A 21,015-nucleotide genomic window follows, 5' to 3' on the forward strand; every position below is an offset into this window, starting at 1 on the left:
CTCATCTTTACTGCCTGCTGCCTGTCCCGACCTCTGGCTCACCTACAGTCTCTGCTGACCACTGACTAGGAACAAGCGCAGAGACAATCTAGCATACACGCCGACCCGCTTGCCAAGGCAAGGAAGTGGAGGCAGGAACTTCTTTATATTGTTAGATCAATCAGGGCGCACCGCGGAACCAAGACCCGCTCTCGGCCCTACAAGTGTCTGGGTGGTCCGTGAATGCGCACGTAGTGGCGTGGCTAGCATGGCAGGAACTGCAAAATCCCCATGGTCTTTTCTGAGCTATTCAGATTACGTAGGTATAAGTGATAGAGGTAATTGTTTGCAGCATCGCCCATCCTGACAAGTGTGGGGGAGGGGGAAGGAGGTGCACTGTATCAGACAAGTTACAGAACACCCTTATACAGCTTAAATAGTCCTCCTTCATTGGGTGCACTGCTGGAACTCAAGACTCACGAAACAAAAGGGACAGAAAATTGAACTCGATGGCTGTGGATAGCTGATAGTCGGTAAGCACCGAGGGCACCTTTGTGAGAGGAAACTTAAAGAAATGCTCAAAAACCTGTCTAGGGAGCCTATATTAAGAAGACCATGGGGACCCTGCATCAAACTGCAAAAATAGAAAAAATGCAAAAATCCCACTGAAGTGAGACTCCAATTGCAAACACTGGGCTCTGCAGAAAAAAAAAAAAGACTATCAAGACACTGCATGGACATGTTACCACATGATAGGCTCAAAGTTCTAGAAAGTCTGACATAAGTTTTCTGTGCAGGCTCCATCAGATGATATCACCTATGTATGAGGACTACCATTCAGTTAGTCCTTGGAGAAAAACAAAACCAATCACACAAAGTACATAAACCCACTGATACCCAACTGCACCCCCCCCCTCCACTTAGTGGTAGGGGCTTGTTTTTTGGAGGAGGGTTCAGTGGGTTTATGTATTTAGTATGTATTATGTATTTAGTATTTAGCCTCAACCTCGTGTTAAACACTAGCAAAACAGAAATCCTCTTAATTGCTCCAGATAATTGCACCCTGCTTAACCAGCCAAGTTCCGCCCAACACTCGTCCACTTCGATCGACCACTCTCCACAAGTAAGAGACCTTGGTGTGCTTGTAGATAACCAACTCAACTTTAGCAAGTTCGTAAACAATACAACCAGAGATTGCTTCTTCAAATTGCAAGTCTTGAAAAAACTAAAACCACTTCTTCACTTCCGAGACTTCCGTCTGGTACTTCAATCTATCATTCTCCCTAAACTGGATTATTGCAACTCTCTCCTCCTGGGCCTGCCCGCCAACACCATCAAACCACTTCAGATGGTCCTGAATGCGACGGCCAGAATCCTCACCAACTCCAAAAAAAGGGAACACATTACCCCTATCCTCCAGAACCTGCACTGGCTGCCTATAAAATTCAGGATACAATTTAAATCTCTCATGATGATTCACAAGGCTCTTCACAACATTTCCCCCCTCAACTTATCTTTTCAACTGCAGCAGCACACTTCCAAGAGACCGATCAGAAGTGCTTACCAGAACATGCTTCACACACAGCCGGCTAAAACACTTCTAAGGAAACGAGCTCTGTCCACCGCAGGTCCCCCTCTCTGGAACCAGCTCCCACCGGACCTCCGCCAAGAACACTGCCTTCTGACATTTAAAAAGAAGCTAATGACTTGGCTATTCTCCCAAGCCTTCCCTGAGAGCTAAAAACCTGATGAAGCGATAATCGATATCTTTACCACTGTACATATGTTCCTTAGTTTATTCCCTGTTACAGTTTAGCCTGTTTATGAACGTCCCCAAAACGTTTTCCTGTTAACTTGTTTTAATGTATTTCATCCATGAGGTGATTGTTTAGTTCCATGTAAACCGGTGCGATATGTATTGTATACAGGATCACCGGTATATAAGAAATTAAAAATAAATAAATAATAAATGATCGTGATTGTTTGGTTTTGCTTTTTCTGTAGATATTTGTGACAGGTAAACACCTGATATATTAATGTTGTTGATATGTGTTTGCCATTATACAGAAAAAAAATATATATAACACATGAAAGCCTTTACAATATGTATTAATAATTTTTTTTATTGTATATGTTACATTCCCCATTGTTTTTGTTTTGTGAACACTGTATTCCATCTCACAAATACATTTGCCAAACTTCCATGTGCACAGGACAGTTCAAAACATTTGCCTCTCCAACTTTAAAATGAATAACTCGGCACTGATTGTTTGAAGCTGGGCCAAGGCAAAGGGCTACTACGTTCCCTGCAACTGTCCCAGAGGGGAAACCCTCCACTCAAGTTGGCTTTTCTGGCCAATCACTGCAAAAAATAGAAACAATTATTAGTATTACTTGACTTTCGCAATACCTTGGTTAGACAAGAAATTCTTCTCACGCCGATGCATTTTCGTCCCCCACCCGCAGCTGACGCGCGAGTCGCCTCCCTTCCCGGCCTCGGTCGGCAGAGCCAATGAGGGAGCCGGATACTGGAGCTCGGGGCTGGGCGGTGCTCTGCGCCTCCGTTGCTACAGCAGCCGCGGCTGCCTGGGGATTCTGGGGCGAGAGGTTTTGTGTGCAGAGATGGAGGAGTCGGGAGGTAAGAAGGGAAAGCATCGGAGAGACCTGAGGTCACCGAAACGAGGGCTGAGCCAGCGGCCTTGCACTGGTCTTCCGTTCGCATGAGACGCTTCGCGCCATGCAGGGCCGGGGCCCCCAGCCGGCTGATCTCTTGTTTCTGCACCTTCAGCTTTTCCGGATCTTTCGGGGCTGTCACCATCCGTCCGGTAGACGTACCCTGCTGCTGCTGGCCAGTATTCCCCTATTTTGTAGGTGCTAACGTCTCCCGGTAGCTAGGTCTCCTGGCGTGGGGGAGGGGGAGAGTGCAGACATTCCACACCAAGGGCTTATATTTACCTGAATTCTTTGCATATGCAATCTACCTGAATGAAAAAAATCTTACATTGTTTGTGCTCGACAAATGATACCGAGATGTCCACAATTTGTCAAAAAGTATAAGCTAGACCCATATTTCTATATGTTAGCAATAGTTGCCCTGGCTGTAGCTGGGAGGTTGCAGCACTACCGGAGGAAGAGTTACTAGTCATCAAGGCCTTTAGATAGTAGTTTCAAACTTGAATTATTGACACTATAGGCGTCAGTTTTTCAGGCTATCTATAATAAATGTGTATGAGAGACTTGTTTACATTGGACACTAACATATGCAGATTTATCTCATGCATATTCATAATAGCCTGCAAACCTAATTGTTTCTCATTTTGTAAAATTTTCTATTCCTATCATAAAAATATCTCGATGGTAGAAGTATACAAGAAAGCATACTATATTAGCACAGTGAATTAGTGGGGATTGAATTGTCTGTATTATTACAGTTGGCGAGGAAATTGTGCAAACTAAGGGGGTCTCGTTTTCATTATCTTAACTAATATTCCTTATATCTGTGTAGCAGAGGCCGAGCCTTTATTTTGAAGTCAGCATTGAGAACCACTAATTTGAGATTAATATTACAATGTAATAACCTATATTTCTAAGTGTGTTTCCTATAGACACAATGGGAGAAAAGGCTTAGGAAATCAGGTCCTAAATATTTATTTTATTTGAATGTTTTTATATACCGAAGTTTGATGTCATCCTTCACTCCGGTTTACAATTGTAACAATGATTTACATTAAAACATCAAGGAACTTATTAACATTAGGTAACAATGGAAAACATTGAGTGACATTATGTCACTCAATGAAGTGATTTGCCCAAAGTCACAAGGAGTGTCAGCAGGATTTGAACCTTAGCTTCCCTGGTTCTTAACCTGCTACTCTAGCTATGCCTCCACTTTAATTTTGGAATATCAAACTCTATTTCAGGCTTTTGACATTCTTTAGGTCCAAACATGTTGAGCAGTTTTTTGTTTTTTTTTTTGTTTTTTTTTGTAATATATGCTTGATATGCACTTGGATAGGTAGAAGTGACTCTATAATTTTGAAGTTGGGAGGACTTTGTGAGCTGGTATATTCAGGGCTGGAAAAATCATTTGCTCAGGTGCCTAAACTTGGTGGCTGGTACATAGTGCTGCACAGGAGTTATCCCCATAGCTTACTTAAGCCTAAGCTGAGAGAAGAGGCTGTTGCTGGTCTGAGCCTAACTGGAGCACCCTCAGCCCTGACTGTATGTACCCTGCTGCGTAGCTGCATGGAGGGGACGTTACAGCCATGTTGGATTCCATGCTGCTGGACTGAATACCCACAGTACCTGCATGTAATTTGTTTTTAAATGTTGAAAAGAAGAATATAAATCAGTTAATAGGTAGCTAAATTAAAATCTCCTTCTAATGCTATACTCATTTAAGAAGCCAGTAAATTTGACTGCAGTATGTAGAAAATGTATAAAAGATTATAATTTGGTTTTAAGTTGAAAAATAAAACCAAAGATGGAATTGAGGTATACCACAATTATTTTTTGATTCAGTTTTTACTGAGGATGATATTGGACAGATACCCATATCACAAGAGAGATTTAAAGGTGATGACTCAAAGGAAATGAAACAAATCTCAGTAAACCTGGAAGATATAATAGAGCAAATTGAGAAACTAAAGAGTGATAGATCACCTGGATTGGATGGTATATATATATCCCAAAGTGCTGAAAACTGAAAAATGAAATACATCACAGATTAATAATAGGTATGCAATAATTTAAAATCAGCTACAGTACCTGAAGATTGGAGGGTGGCCAATGTAATGCCAGTTTTTAAAAAGGATTCTAGAGGTGATCCAGGAAACTACAAACTGCTGATCCTGACGTCTGTGCTGGGAAAAATGGTTGAAACTATTATAAAGAACAAAATTGCTGAATATATAGGCATAGTTTAATGGGACAAGCCCAGTAATCTACATTTTTTTGAAGGTGTGGATAAAGATGAGCCAGTTGATATGGTGTATCTAGACTTTCAGGAAGCATTTGACAATTTATGAGAGACTCTTAAGGAGGTAAAAAAAATCATGGGATAGGAGGCAATGTTCTATTGTGGAAATAGATCTGGTTAAAAGATAGAAAATGGAGAGTAGGGCTAAATGGTCAATTTTTTCATTGGAGAAAAGTTACTAGGAGAGTGTCCTAGAGTGCTGGGATCATTGCTGTTTAACATATTTTTAAATGACCTAGAAATGGGAATAACGAGATGCTCAAATTTGCTGATTCAAAGTTGTGAAATCCACAAGAGCACTGTGAGAAATTGCAAGATGACCTTGCAAGACTGGGAGACTGGGCATCTAAATGGCAGATGACATTTAATGTGGACAAGTACAAAGTAAAGCACATAGGGAAGAGGAACCCAAATTATAGTTACATGATACAAGGTACCCCATTGACCGTCAGCACTCAGGAAAAAAGATCTAGGAGTCGTCGTGGATAATATGTGCAAATCTCTGCCCAGTGTGTGCTGGCAGCCAAGAAAGTAAGTATAATGCTAGGAATTGTTAAGAAAGGAATGGAGAATAAAAAAGAGAATATCATAATGTCTCTGTATTGCTTCATGGTTTGACTGCACCTTGAGCTCTGTGTACAATCTTGGTCATTGCCTCTCAAAAAAGATCGAGAAGAATTGGGAAATAGACAGAGAAGGTTGACCAAAACAATAAAGGGGATGAAATGATTCCCCTATGAAAAAAGACTAAAGAGGTTAGGGTTCTTTGGTTTGGAGAAGAGATGGCTGAGGGAAAATATGATAGAGGTATATAAAACAAGTATATTCAGAACCCAAAGGGGTTGTTCTGGCCAACTATGAATGCTTAGGTGAAATCTTCTTTGATGAAGGGTACATGTCAAGGCTGTCCTTTGTCACCCTTATAATTTTTACTAGCCCTGGAGCCCATGCTCAGATACATACAAGTGGAGAAATGTATTGAAAGTATATGATTAGGTTCCTCCTATTTTAAAATAGCAACCTTCACATATTTGTTTTGAGTGGAGACCAAAAACCTTCCTACTGGAATTGGAACAGGTAAATGCAAATTGGTTGTTTCAAAAAGTACAAAGATTAGCCGAGATGCAGTGAAGTTACTAGGTGATACATTTAAGACAAATAGGAGATATTACTCAATGCATAATTTAAACTCCTGTAATTCATTGCATTTAATAGGGATGTGCCATCGTTTTTCACGAATTAGGCAATATCAACGAAATTGCCTAATTCGGAATGGTTCGGGAGAACCGAAAAATGATTTTAATTTTTTCTGAAATTTCGGAAAAAATTCATTTTTGAGTTAGTGTGCACTAACTCCCAATAGTGCACACTAACCCGAAAATCGGGGCCCCTGAACCCCCCCCTGAACCACGGGAAAAATGAAATTCCTGCGGGGGGGGGGCCCCCGACACAAAAAATGTTTACCCGAAGTACATCTCTAGTATTTAAGCGGAGCGAGCTAGTCTCAGGCCGCTGAAAGTAACATGGGCATAAGAGGCAGAGAGCGTAGAGAGGTGGGGGAAATGAGGCAGCCGAGGGCAATGGCAACAATTTTGAATTGCTGCATTGCCATTGGATGCTGGGCAGTTATATAGGGATTTCGGTGGGAACTTTGGCAGTTGGGCATCAGCAGTGAAGCAAGTGGCAGATTTCTGCTTCCCTCCCTCCTGCCCTAGAAAGACATTGTTAAAGGATTACTGTTACTGAAGTTATTCGTCGCAGTGGAGGCGGAAAACCCGAGCCCTAAGTTGTAATGTATTGGATTGTGAAGGACATTGGAGGGGGGGGGGGAATGCTCATGTAGTTTGGGGCTGCTTCACGGGAAGGCCTAAAGAGCAAGGGGGGGGGGGGCAGATGCTCAGGCCACACGCTTACCCTTGCTGGTGCCGAGGTGGGGTAAGAGATGGGGGGGGGGGGGGGGTCGAAGTTGACTTACCATTGGGATGCGGTGGTAAGCGAAGAGGGGCACAACGGAGGAGGGGGGTGGGAGATTATGTTTTGGTATATTGTATTAACAAGTTGCGGGCTCGGGTTATGTTTGATAATAAACTGCAGCCTTGTTTTAAAGCCATATTGATGTTCATGTGTTTTTATGCAGGGGGAGGGGGCATTGGAGGAGCGAGCTGCTGTCTTGCTTCCCTATGTTACTGCTTGATGTCATTTGCATGGGATTTCCATGCCAGGGCGCTAAGCAGTATTCCCGTTTAGAAATGCACACTTTGTGCATACCTCCGTGTCACATTGGCACTAAGTTTTGTACACCTTTCCTAATCAGCCTGAATTTATGTATGTGAATGAGAGAATGACCCTGTGTAAGTATATATGTGTGTGAGAGAGCATGGGTGTGTATATGAGAAAGGGAGTGTGTGTATGCGTGTGAGAGAAGAGGGTTTGTGCAGTCTTGGGGTGATTGGAAATCAAAAGATCTCAAGTATGGAAAGGAGACTTTAATCCTTTATTCGTTTTAATTATTGGGTGTTTGTGTTTGAAATATTTTATTGGTGTTTTGGCAAATTTATAACTTTTTTTTTTAAATTATTGGACTTTTAGCCATCAGATGTTTTGAAATATTTATTTTTTTATTGGTATAGTTTTACTATTATGATTCACGATTTATATTTGATGCTTTATGAGGAATGATCATGCTGTACTGCACAGCATCTAGCTTGTTGCGGTTTCCAGTTCAGTTTGTCTTCACATTTCTATTTATGCTTTATGGTCTGTTTATTCTGTATTTGACTCCAACAGTTAACTGATACTTGTGGGTATATTGTGTGTGAAATCTATTGAGGTGATAAATATCTGAATAAGATCTTTGATCCATTTTCTTTAAGTGATGCTGTGCTGTCAAATGATTTTAAAATAGTTTTACTGGATGGCTAAAACTGGCTTTCTTTATTGCATATAGGGACCTTAGGAGTTTTTCTTGTAATGTCTAAAAGACAAGTTGCCAGACACAGTTAATGGCAGGCTAAGGTATGCATCGTCTGTGGCAGAGCTGTAGCCAGGCAATTTGGTGCGTATGGCCAAGTGGAAAAACTGCACCCTCGCCCATTACACAGCATGACAGTTGGGAGAGACTGTTAAATGTTTGTACAGCAAGGGTGTTAGGTGCCCTAGGAAAACTTTACAGCCTTGCACCCACCCTATCACACTCTCCTCACACACAATTAAAAATTATGCATTTATAAAAAGAACATTCAAAGCATAATCTTCTGTGGTAAAAATATCCCAATACGTATATGCACTGCTGAGGGGCCAACCAGAAAACCTTTCAAAAAAGCAAGAAATACTTGGAACCTATGTGGTATTAGGCCTACTGTAATGCATCTTGGGCATGGACATGACCCTCAGAGAGCCACTCAAACAGCAACAATCCTACCTATGACTATAAATATTACACCAGGCCTAAAATAGTAATAAACCCCCTATTAGGAAATAGAAAAATCCAAGCTGCTATAGATCCCTATATAGAAACTACATATTAATGGAATAACTCAGTTCACTCACACACATAAAATACAGAATAAAGAGACCATCATGTTAACGCTGGGGTTAGTGGACCCTTGGGCCGGCCATGCGGATGAAGATTGGATGAGAAGAGAACTCCACTGAGATGATACGACCGGAAGGCGGCACGGAGCTGGGAGACCAAGCAGGAGCTTCGCCACTGGAAGCCTGTTCTCCCTCCGGGAGGAGCCCGTGAGGACCTGGGCCGCTGGGACTTAGGAGCGGTCTCCCGGAGCAGAAGTCCAGCTGAGTGGAGAACAGTCCGAGGATCAGAACTGGCCGCAGGCAAAGAGAAACAGAATATGAACCAAAATCAAGAACCAGGAAGTCAGCCCAAAGGCTGGAAAGCAGAAACTGGAACTGGCAAGGAAGCTGGATCTGAAGCGGAGTCTGGAACAGGTGAAGAAGCAGGATCTGAAGTGGAGGCTGGAAAAGGTGAGAAATCTGATTCAGGAGCACAGGACCGCAGACAGCAAAAATAACTCCTTAGAATGAAGTCTGTTACAAGGCAACGACTTCAGTCAGACACTGGATTTAAATATCCTGCCGGCGTCTGATGTCATCTCAGGGGCCGGCCTCGGTTTCATGCTCATGCGCCTCCAACTGCCTTCCCCTTGCGTCCGCGCATGCCTAAGGGGGGGCGGAGCTCAGAAGCAGAGCTCGGCGGCGTCTCCCTCGTGGAGACGCTGCTGCGGAGAGGGCCGAGAAGGCCTGAAAAATGCCGGACATGATCGCGGGACCCCAGGGCGGAGGAAGGTAAGCACCTGGTCGCAAGTCCAACGACCAGGACCGCAACACATACAGTATATATATATAGAAATGTACACAAAAACTGAACTGGAAACCTCAACAAGCCAAATTCTGTATGCGCTCCAACAATGTAAAAAACAGAAATGTTACCATTCCTCATAAAACAAAATTAGTAAATCCATGCCAATAAAAATAATTCAAAACAAATTAATAGAATAACATTAAATAATAAAAAATTCATAATTTTCCAAACATCAAAATATTTGAAAACAGACAATTCAAATAACACCCAACAATTTAAAATAAGGATTTTTAAAAATCCATATCTTGGAACTTTTTGATTTCCAGAGGCCCTGAAATTGTCATGGATTAGCAAGCAGAGAGTAACTGGGGTAGTTGTGCACACATGCTCGCCCTCACTCACATCCTCCTTGACTTAGCAGGCAGCAGTAGTCTCCTTCTTCAGCCCCCGTGGCCAAGGGAATAACTTCTGGCCATGGGGCATTGGACTGCTTCCGGTAGGGCGTGCTCTTCCTCCTCCTGCTCAGCAGTGTGGCCCCGCTGAAATCAATGGCATGGTAAGCGCTGACTTAAATGGAAAAGCAGAATGGCCCCACCAGAATCAGCAGTGATGCCGTGCAGCTTTTCCACTTACTAAGGCTGCGCCAACCATTCTGTCGATTTTCAATGGTGCAGAGTTGGTTTCTCTTTTGCTGAGGACCCACCGACTCTCCTTGGCACATAGCAATGGTAGCGGCACTTTTTGGTAGGGGCGCCTATGTGGCCATAGGCACGCTACAGCACTGGTCTAGTGATGTACTCTTGGTTGTTCAGACAAAATTTGAAGTTTGTGTTGGAGATTCTTTGCCTCAGTTCTGCTGGCGATGTGTGAACCAGAGATACATGACTGATTGATTGAAAATGAAAAGGTGTTTTTATTCTGCAGATGCAGCATTTTTATAGCTAGAGAATGTATATTTCTGAGGCCAGCACTGAAGTGGTGGAGGGGAGGGGGGAATGGGGCGAGTAATGAGGTCAGAGAGGAAAAATAGTGTGCCCAGCCATGCTAATCTATGTCAGTTTGATGTAGGAGTATTAGCCCTACTCCCTTATAATCCTCCCAGTCTGACTTCCTTACTCTTTTCCCTTGAGAAGTTGGGGGGGGGGGCTCAAGCAACTGTTTATGCACAGGGCACCATGGCCCAAAGAAAGAGGAGACCTGGCAGGACCTCTGTGGACACCATTCTGCCACGGTTCAAAGAGTTCACAGGGTAATATAACCAAATATTTTTGTTTACAGTAATCCAGTCCTTAGAGAGAACATTGGGGTTTCCAAATTGACAGCAGGAAATACCACATGCAGCTGTGGCTCTGAAGCTGGATAGGTACCGACTATGATCTGATAGGGCTCATGACATGCAGGTGGTAGTGCCTTGTTTGGACTCCTATAGGCCTGGGGCTTGGTCTGTCCTGGAATCTGTGAGTGTTAGATGTGCTGCAGAGGGTGGTGAAGACAGGAATAGTTTCAGAAAAGTGTCTGGACTTAGTGAGTGCAGAGCAGGGAAGTGATCCAAGCCTGTGGAGGAGGGGGAATTATAAATTGAAAGGTAAGCTGTGCCTGCTAATGAAGGGAAACCTAATTGCTGATGAGGGGTGGGAATCGGTAAAGGGATAGGTGACCCAAGCCTATAGAGGAGGGCAGCTGGCAAAGGATGGGTGAGGAGTATCCTTCTGGGTAGGAGAACAGAGAACAGGTCAGTGGGACATGGAGAGTTGAGCAGGCTAAGGGGTTAAAAGGACAGGAACAGGAAGAGGGGTATTAAGCCCCCTCCCCCTAAATATAAAATTCCAAGAATGTCCATGCAGGAGGGGATGGGGAGAAGAGAATGAGAGAAAACAGGGGTGTGTTGAGAAGGGTGGTGGTGACGGGTGGGGGAAGTAGATAGATTGTTGGGGGGAATGGATCAGCAGGGATGAGACTGGTGGGGTTAATCTGAGGTTGGAGAGAGGAAGGACTAGTGGGACTTCTGAGTCTTCCCTAGCTTTTGTTTTGGCCACATGAGTTGGCCACATTTACTTGCTCCTCTATGAACATTTGAATGCAGGCTGGTCAATCACATTCATCACCCACTATGTTCTATTTTTTGCTGAGAGCTCTATGATTTGTGTTTGAGTTCAGCACACCTGATCATTTTCAAAAGTTGGCTCCTATGGGTCTAGGTAGTGAATTTGATCAAGAGCCAGCTTTGACACTCTCGGTCCCTGGTTTACTTGGCAGTTTGTGTTACGGATCCGGAAGTGGACCCTTATTCCGAGGTAAGGTTAGCGCTGCCAAACGCCAGCACAGGATCCAGGACCAGAACCTTATTACCAAGGCAAGGTCTTGGCCTTAAATACCTGGAAAGAGGGAGGAGCCTCAGGAGGGAGCCACGACATTTCCTGTCGTGGCCCCTTTAAATCTATTCTTCAGCCGCACGCACGGCTCTATGCAGCCAGGAAGAGGGAGGAGTCAGCGGCCGGCCTGGGCAGCGGCCAAGGCCGCGGGAAGAACGCCGGAGGAGGCTCCTTGCTCCTGCGGGTGAGTATCTGGTCCCGGCTGCGGACCGCCGGCAGCCATATCAGTTTGCTTTGATACAAAAGCAGGGAAAGTTTTTATGATAGGCTCATCAAACTTCATGTACAGGTAAGGGAGCTGTTGGTTGTCAGGTCTCCCTGAGTTTTGGGTCTGTTTTCAGGTTCTAGGCTTCATGGTGGCAGCCATAGGCTAGGTGCCTTGTTCCAGAGAACATTGTCTAGGTGGTCTCCTTGGGTACATTGTCTTGAGTTCACTCTGTCACTCTGTAGTGCCTTTACAATTACTTGGTCAAAACGGTTTACAAGTGCAAAACATAAATATGAAATCAATAAAAATAAAGAATAAAAGAATAAAAAATTACAAAAAATTCATTAATATAAATCAAAATAAATAAAAGTAATATATTACATCTTACATAACAAGAAAAGGAGAGCGTGTGTCTTATAGTGCTACAAATGACCTCCAGAAAACCTACTGTGTTTGATGTAATGTTTGTCAAGTTTCTGAAATATAATAGGCTAGCTGAAAAAGATGTTTTAAGTTCTTTTTTGAATTGCTTTCTATTGGATATTTGGTGAAGTGTCGGGTATAGAGTTCCAGAGGAGTGGGCCTGCCACTGAAAAAGCGTGCTTTTTGTATAATGTAGTCTAACTGATTTTGTTGAGGGGATTTCCAGTAGATTTCTTGATAGTGACCTTTGATGCCTAGCAGGTTGATAGATGCAAAGGGTAGAACATAGCCAAGAAGTGGAAGGATAATGGATTAATGCATGAATCATAGTTAGAATTTTACAGTGTATTCTTGAACTGATAGGCAGCCAGTGTAGAGTTTGAAGTACCGGTGATATATGGTTTCGAATGGATGTACCTGTCAATATACGTGCAGCTGAGTTCTGAATTAATTGAAGTGAATGCAAATTAGAATCTGATAAACCTAGAAAGAGAGCGTTACAGTAATCCAATCCAGAGAAGATTAAGGCTTGAAGGACCGTTCTGAAATCTTGAGGAAAGAGCAACGGACAAAGTCTTTTTAGTATATGAATTTTAAAGAATGACCTTTTTGTAATGGATGATATATGTTGTACTCTTATAAGTCACTCTCTCTCTCCAGGACCCCATGTCATATAAATGTAAAATATCATTTCTTAGCATTCCAGATAGGTTACTCCACAACCAGTGGGTTATGCACCTCTACCAGCAGATGGAGATGAAGCAAAGCTGATGTCATGGTATGTATACCCCAGCACTGACAACAGCCCGCCAGTATTCTCCGTCTCTAGCAGATGGTGGATGTGCATCTCCCTACTGGGGATTGCTGAAAAAAAGAAATTTGCCCTGCTGTGTCCCATGGTGATACCTTACAGACCCTCCCTCAGTTGAGTTTTCCTGAGATGATACCTGTGGTTCCCTCCCTCAGTAGAGTGCCTCAGTCCGGTAGCTAGCTTTCCGGCATGGACTTAGCTGTAAAGAGAGAAACAGCTGAGAGGCTCGTGGGTGCAGGAAGCAGAGTGCAGCGGTGAAGGCCTTTGCCCTCTCCCCCCACAGCCAGAGACCAACTCTATACTTGGCCAGGACAGGCTGAGCTAAGGTACGGCGAGAATAAATAAAGTGGGGAGAGAATTTTAGGGATTCCATTTCCCTTCTAGTCTCCGAGCCTTGGCAGGCTGATCAGACATCCGTTCCTGCCTCCGGGAGAGCTTGGGTAGTCATAGCAGCTTGCCGGGTTGAGCAGCCTTTTGATTAGTCCCCGTTCTCAGGCTTTGCTCAGATACCGCGTGGTGGACTGTGGTGACGTTTGCACACTTTTCTATACACAAGTCTGCTGCAAAACAGTGACTGATGTCTGTTCGCACTTACATGTCCCAGTGGCTCAGATTAGTGCTTACCTGACCACAAATTGGGTGCCTAAATGTTGCGCATCTGTAGTGTATGCTTAATGGACAGAATTGTTTTTGGGCGCCCTGTCCAGGCTCACTTGTGTGGGTGCACAATTTTCAGACGCCTTTGGGAGCATGCTGCTAGTGGGTGTTTAATCCATGGTGCTGGTAGTAAAGAAGCCTAAGTGCCTTTCCCTTTGGGCTGCTTGCCATATTCAGGCATCTCAGCCTAGCATCCCCTCTAACTTGTATCAGTGCTGCTTGGAGGCTCAGGGAGAGATGGCTCTGGTTGATTTTTAAGGGGTGGAGGGAAAGGGAAGCGAAGGTGATTGGCATGGGGAGGGGTGGAGAGAGGGAAACTAATGATGATGCACAGGGGTGGAGGGAAAGGAAGAGAGATGGTAATGCCAGAGGGTGGAGGTAAAGGGAATATGATGCCAGGGGGTGAGGGAGAGAGATGGAGGCAGAGGGAAGGAGATGTTGCCAGGTGGAGGGAGATGGAAGGTGAGGATGATGTGAGTGGGGAGACGAGATGGAGGAAGAGAGAAAGTACTGATGAGAGAGGGGTAGAAGGAAAAGAAAGTTGGTGAGGATTCCAACGGTGAGGAGGTGGCGGGGGAAGGTGAATAGTGATGCAAGGGGCAGGGAGGAAGAGGTGGTGGGAGAGGGGAAGGTGGTGATGGGTGAGGGAGAGAGAGATGGGAAGGTGATGGCAGGGAGAGGGGTAGACGGAAAAGCATGATGATAGCAGGGAGGTGCAGAAGAAGATAGGAGGGAGAGAGAAGTTGATTCCAGGGAGAGTGAGAGAGGTATAGGGAAAAGGAAGGTGGTAATGATGATGATGTCAGGGGTGAGGAGAAAAGATGGAGGTGCCAGGGAGTGATAGGAAGGGAAGAAGTCGATGATTCCAGGGGAGAGGGTTAATTATGATGATGGAGAAAGGGAGAAGGGGATGGGGGGAGGGAGAAGATGATGCCAATGGGATGGGGAGGCAAGGGAAGAGAAGAGGAAGTGGTTGGTGTGCCACAACAAAGTGAACCCTGTATGAGGTGTGCTGTGAAACAAAGGTAGGAAAGCACTGATCTAACAGTTCAACAGACTCCCTTGTGGGTTTCCTGCTTCAGATACATTCATAATAATTTTTTTTATTTTTTTTTTTTTAGTTTTTGCTTCTACTTTTCAAATTCTTTCTTAGCCTGTCTTATCAATGTTTTACATTTTAACTTGCAGTGCTTATGCTTTTTTTCTGTTTTCTTCAGATCCTTCTTCCAATTTTTGAAGGAATATTTTTAGCTAAAATAGCCTCTTTCACCTCGCCTTTTAACCATGCTTTGGCCTTCCTTCCATCTTTCTTAATGTGTGGAATACGTCTGGACTGCGCTTTTAAAATGGTATTTTAAAATAATATCTATGCCTGTTGTACACTCTTAACCTTTCTAGCTCCTCCTTTCAGTTTCTTTTCTATGTTCCTCATTTTATCAAAGTTTCCCTTTTGAAAGTTTAGTGTTAGAGCTGTAGATTAGTTCAAATTTGATCATGTTATGATCACTATTGCCAAGTGGCCCTACCACTATTATCTGTTACCAAATCCTGTGTTCCACTAAGAATTAGATCTAAAATAGCTCCCTCTCTCGTCTGTTCCTGAACCAATTGCTCCATGAAGTAGTCATTTCCTGGATGGAATAACTTTTACCTCTCTAATGTTACAGTTACCCAGTCAATATTGGGGTAATTGAAATCTCCCCTTATTATTGCACTGCCAAATTGGTTAGCTTCCCTGATTTCTCTTGGCATTTCATCATCCGTCTCATTTTGGACAGCTAGACGGAAGATATTCCTATTGCTATACTCTTCCCCCCACACATGATTTCTACCCATAAAAATTCTACTGTACATTTAGTCTCTTGTATAATCTTTATCCTGTTGTAAAGTGCCACTACTCCACCCAATTGATCCTCCCTATCATTGCAATATAATTTGTTCCCTGGTATAGCGCTGTCCCACTGGTTGATCTCTGAGATGCCAATTATGTCTTTCATCATTCAGTGCTATAACTCTCCCATCTTACTTCTAAGACTTCTGGCATTGGCATACAGACGTTTCAAAGTTTTTTTTTTGTTTGTATTAACAATCTGCTTTTCAGGTGCCGGGAGCCGCAACTCCACTGACACCGGCTATGCCAGTGCTGCCTCCTACTCCAGAACCGGGGCTCTACACTCCAGGTTTCCGCAAGGAATTGGATTGGATGATCCAAAAGGCCATTGGAAAAGCACTCCAGGGGTTCAAACCTCCATCGATACTGGTGCCGGTTCCTGAGCCAGTCATCGACCCGATACCCATGGCTCTTGCACCACTACTGGCCAGAATGGACGCTTTAATTGGTGCCTTTCCACCGGTGGATCTGAGGGAACCGGTGGCCCCGATTCCTTCCACACTGATACCCTTATCAGATGAAGAAGAAACACTGATCTCCATTCCGCCTTCTGGAGTGCTGCCACCGACGAGTCTTATCGATGTCACTGATTCCATCGGTGCCTAGGCCTGGACCTTCAGGATTAGCACATTTTTCTCCCATCTGATGATCCCATGGGAGCTGGTGACGAGCCTTATGATCCCTGGACTGATGACACGTCTCAGGACACTGATGATCTACCTCTCCTCCAGAAGACTGTTCTTTCATTAATTTTATAAAGGAGATGTCTGAAACAATTCCATTTCAGCTTCAGACAGAAGAGGACTCCAGGCACGAGATGCTGGAAGTACTCCAGTTCATTGATGCTCCTAAGGAAATCATGTCTATTCCAGTACATGAGATCCTTATTGATCTATTTGAAAATAAATTGGGAACATCCAGGTTCTATACCACCTGTCAATCGCAAGACAGATGCTACTTAGTACAGTCTGCTCCTGGTTTTCAGCAATCTCAGCTAGATCATCACTCAGTGGTTGTGGAGTCAGCCCAGAAAAAAGCAAGACGCTCCAAACCTTATTCTTCTATGCCTCCAGGAAAAGAACAAAAGTCCCTGGATGCATTGGGCAGACGTGTTTTTCATAGTTCAATGCTAATTTCTCGCATTGCTTCCTACCAATTGTACATGACACATATAGAAACATATAGAAACATAGAAATGACGGCAGAAGAAGACCAAACGGCCCATCCAGTCTGCCCAGCAAGCTTCACATTTTTTTTTCTCATACTTATCTGTTTCTCTTAGCTCTTTGGTTCTATTTCCCTTCCACCCCCACCATTAATGTAGAGAGCAGTGATGGAGCTGCAACCAAGTGAAATATCAAGCTTGATTAGTTATGGGTAGTAGGGGAAGTAACCGCCGCAATAAGCAAGCTACACCCATGCTTATTTGTTTTACCCAGACTGTGTTATTCAGCCCTTATTGGTTGTTTTTCTTCTCCCCTGCCGTTGAAGCAGGGAGCTATGCTGGATATGCGTGTAGTATCAGTTTTTCTTCTCCCCTGCCGTTGAAGCAGAGAGCTATGCTGGATATGCGTGAAGTATCAGTTTTTCTTCTCCCCTGCCATTGAAGCAGGATATGCATTGAAAGTGAAGTATCAGGCTTATTTGGTTTGGGGTAGTAACCGCCGTAACAAGCCAGCTACTCCCCGCTTTGTGAGTGCGAATCCTTTTTTCTTCTCCCCTGCTGTTGAAGCAGAGAGCTATGCTGGATATGCGTGAAGTATCAGTTTTTCTTCTCCCCTGCCGTTGAAGCAGAGAGCTATGCTGGATATGCGTGAAGTATCAGTTTTTCTTCTCCCCTGCCGTTGAAGCAGAGAGCTATGCTGGATATGCATTGAAAGTGAAGTATCAGGCTTATTACAGTACAATAGGGAGCTGTTCAAAAAGATCCAAGATTTTTCTGAATCTCTACCAGAACAGTTTCAAGACCAGTTTCATTCCCTTGCTCAAAAAGATCTAGGTGCTGGCAAGCATGAGCTCCGTGCTGCATAAGACATCTTCAACACTGCCTCTAGAGTCTCTGCAGCAGGAATAAGTGCAAGATGAGCCTGGCTCAAGTCTTCAGACCTCAGACCAGAGTACAGGATAGGTTAGCTGACTTTCCCTGTGCTGGGGATAATCTTTTCGGCGAAGAGATTCAAGAAACAGTGGTGCAGCTCAAGGACCACCATGAGACTCTCCGCCAACTCTCCTTAGTACCTTCTGATTACTCTTCCTCTTCCAAGAGATCTTTCAGAAGAGACTCCAAGAGGCCTGCATATAAACCAAGGAGATATTACCCTCCAGCTTCCAGAGGTTGTCCTTCCAGGTCTTACCAAAAAGGACATTCCAGACAACCTCTGACCCAAAAGACACAGTCAGCCCCTCAGCCGGGCCCAGCATCCGGGTTTTGACTCCTTCCTGGAAAGCAGTGCCCAGCCTCCTCTCCCTTCCCTACCAGTAGGAGGTTGTCCCACTTCACCAGCATGTGGCACAAGGTCACAACAGATCAGTGTGTACTAGCTGAAGTGACTCAAGATTACCACCTCAACTTCCTCACCGTTCCACTAGATTCCCCACCTCTGCTGACGTGGGGAACATCCGACCACTCACCTTCTCGATCAGGAAGTTTCCATCCTCCTCGAGTCCCAGGCAATAGAACCAGTATCCTTCTCTCAGCAGGGCCAGGGATTGTATTCCCGGTATTTTCTAATCCCAAAAAAGTCAGGTGGCATTCGCCCAATACTGGACCATTGCGCCTTAAACAAGTACCTACAAAGAGAGAAGTTCAAGATGGTAACCTTTGGGTTCTCTACTTCCCCCTTCTGCAAAGGGAAGACTGGCTCTGCTCTCTAGACCTCCAGGACACTTACGCGCACATCTCAATCACTCCATCACATCGCAGATTCCTGCGGTTCCTAGTAGGCCCAAAGCACTTCCAGTATCGAATGTTGCCATTCGGCCTAGCATCTGCCCCACGAGTCTTCACCAAGTGTCTCATTGTGGTAGCAGCCTATCTCAGGACTCAGTGTCCATGTTTACCCCTATCACGATGATTGGTTGATCAGGGCTCCTACTCATCAAACTGTGCTGACGTCCCTATGTCTCACTTTGCATACCCTATCTCCCTAGGGTTCCTCATAAACTATCCAAAATCCAGGCTAGTTCCATCTCAAACCCTATCATTCATAGGGGCCAACTTGGACACTTTAAAAGCGAAAGCATTTCTACCCCGGGATCGGGTTCTCACTCACACATCTCTGGACCATCAACTACAGTCTCCACAATACTCAACTGCACGTCACTTTCTGATCTTACTGGGTCATATGGCCGCCTCGGTGCATGTCACTCCGATGGCCCTCCTTGCCATGAGAGTAATGCAGTGGACTCTAAAATCGCAGTGGATAAACCAATCCAATCTTCTTCAAGGCCTTCCATTTCAGGTTGCAGAACCTCAAATAACCTCGACAACAGATGCCGCCAACCTTGGCTGGGGTGCACATGTTGCAAACCTGCAAACTCAGGGCATCTGGTCTCCAGAGGAAGCCAAACACCAGATAAATTTCCTAGAGCTTCGTGCAATCAGATATGTTGTCAGGGTCTTTCAGGATTACCTCACCAACAAGGTCATCCTGATTCAAACTGACAACCAGGTGGCCATGTGGTACATCAACAAGCAAGGGGGAACGGGCTCCTACCTCCTGTGTCAGGAAGCTGCACAGATATGGGCGGAGGCCCTTTCCCACTCAGTGTGCCTCAGGACCACCTACTTGCCGGGAGTGGACAATGTGTTGGCAGACAAGTTGAGTCGCACTTTTCCACCGCACAAGTGTTGCCTCAACCCCACAGTAGCGGTCTCAATATTCCAACGTTGGGGTTACCCTCATATCGACCTCTTTGCGTCAATCCACAACCGCAAAGTAGAAAACTTCTGCTCTCACTCGCAGCCAACATTTGCAGCCATGAGATGCTTTCTCCCTCTCGTGGACCAGTGGTCTCCTTTATGCATATCCTCCACTTCCACTCATTTCGAAGACTCTCATGAAGTTGTGAAAGGACAGGGATTGATGATTCTGATAGCCCCTCACTGGCCACGCCAGGTGTGGTTTCCCATAGTTCAGGAACTATCACTTTGCCGGCACATTCCTCTGGGGAAGGATCCGCTTCTGATCACTCAGAATGACGGATGCCTATGTCACCCCAACCTCCAGGCCCTATCTCTGACTGCCTGGATGTTGAAAGGTCAATTCTTCAACCTTTTAACCTTTCAGAGCCGGTTTCCCGTGTCCTGGTAGGTTCTAGAAAGTCTTATCGCTATAAATGGAACAGGTTTACGGTATGGTTTACTTCCATGTCCATCGCCCCCCCCCCCCCTTCACTTGTTCCACAGCGAAGTTTCTCTACTATCTCTGGCACCTGTCAGTCAGGCCTGAAAACCTCCTCTATCAGGGTGCATGTCAGTGCGGTGGCTGCCTTCCATAAAGGTGTCGGGGATGTCTCCATATCGGTACAACCCCTGGTAACACGCTTTTTGAGGGCTTGCTGCACCTAAAACCTCCTTTGCACCCTCTGGCCCCTTCTTGGGATCTCAACGTGGTTTGGGGGCGGCTCATGAAACCGCCATTTGAGCCTCTCCAATTCTGTGATCTCCGCTATCTCACCTGGAAGGTGATTTTTCTTCTGGCGATCACATCCGCTCTCAGTTAGTGAGTTACAGGTATTAGTAGCCTACCCACCTTACACTAAATGTCTGCATGACAGAGTAGTACTCCGCACTCACCCTAAGTTTTTGCCTAAGGTGGTATTGGAGTTTCATATTAATCAATCCATTATACTACCCACCTTCTTTCCCAGGCCCCATTCACATCCAGGAGAACAGGCTCTGCATTCTCTCGACTGTAAACGTGCTCTAGCCTTCTACCTAGACCGTACAACCGCCCACAGAAAGTCCACTCAATTGTTTCTCTTTTGATACCATCAAATTGGGTAAACCTGTAGGAAAGCAGACCCTCTCCTCCTGGTTAGCGGACTGTGTTTCCTTTTGCTATCAGCAGGCAGGCATTCCGCTCCAAGACCTTGTCAAAGCACACTATCAGGGCCATGGCGACCTCAGTAGCTCATCTCCGCTCGGTGCCCCTTACTGACATTTGTAAAGCTGCTACCTGGAGCTCTCTCCATAACTTTGCAGCCCATTATTGCTTAGACAAGGCTGGCAGATAAGATTCCATCTTCGGCCAGTCTGTCCTACGCAACTTTATTTGCCAATTAATGTACCAACAGCCTTCCACCGACCCATCAGGGTTCAGGAAGCCCTTTTAACCAAATTTTCACCCCAGTTGTTGTACCTGTTGCACGCC

General features: G+C 44.8%; 1 protein-coding gene across 5 annotated transcripts in view; it reads left to right on the forward strand.

Annotated features, from left to right (window-relative positions):
* Nucleotides 1-2,440: 2,440 nt before the first annotated feature.
* ZC2HC1A (zinc finger C2HC-type containing 1A) overlaps nt 2,441-21,015 on the forward strand; it is a 223,613-nt gene continuing 205,038 nt past the window's right edge. For 2 of the 5 annotated variants that reach the window (XM_029591511.1, XM_029591515.1), the window contains exon 1: nt 2,447-2,617. In XM_029591511.1, coding sequence (XP_029447371.1) covers nt 2,602-2,617 — 16 coding nt within the window. In that variant the 5' untranslated portion in view covers nt 2,447-2,601. Of the gene's footprint in view, nt 2,618-21,015 lie in introns of all 5 variants that reach the window. The other 3 variants (XM_029591512.1, XM_029591514.1, XM_029591513.1) reach the window with 3 other exon arrangements.

The sequence above is a fragment of the Rhinatrema bivittatum genome, chromosome 2, assembly GCF_901001135.1.
Source record: "Rhinatrema bivittatum chromosome 2, aRhiBiv1.1, whole genome shotgun sequence".
NCBI lineage: Eukaryota > Metazoa > Chordata > Amphibia > Gymnophiona > Rhinatrematidae > Rhinatrema > Rhinatrema bivittatum.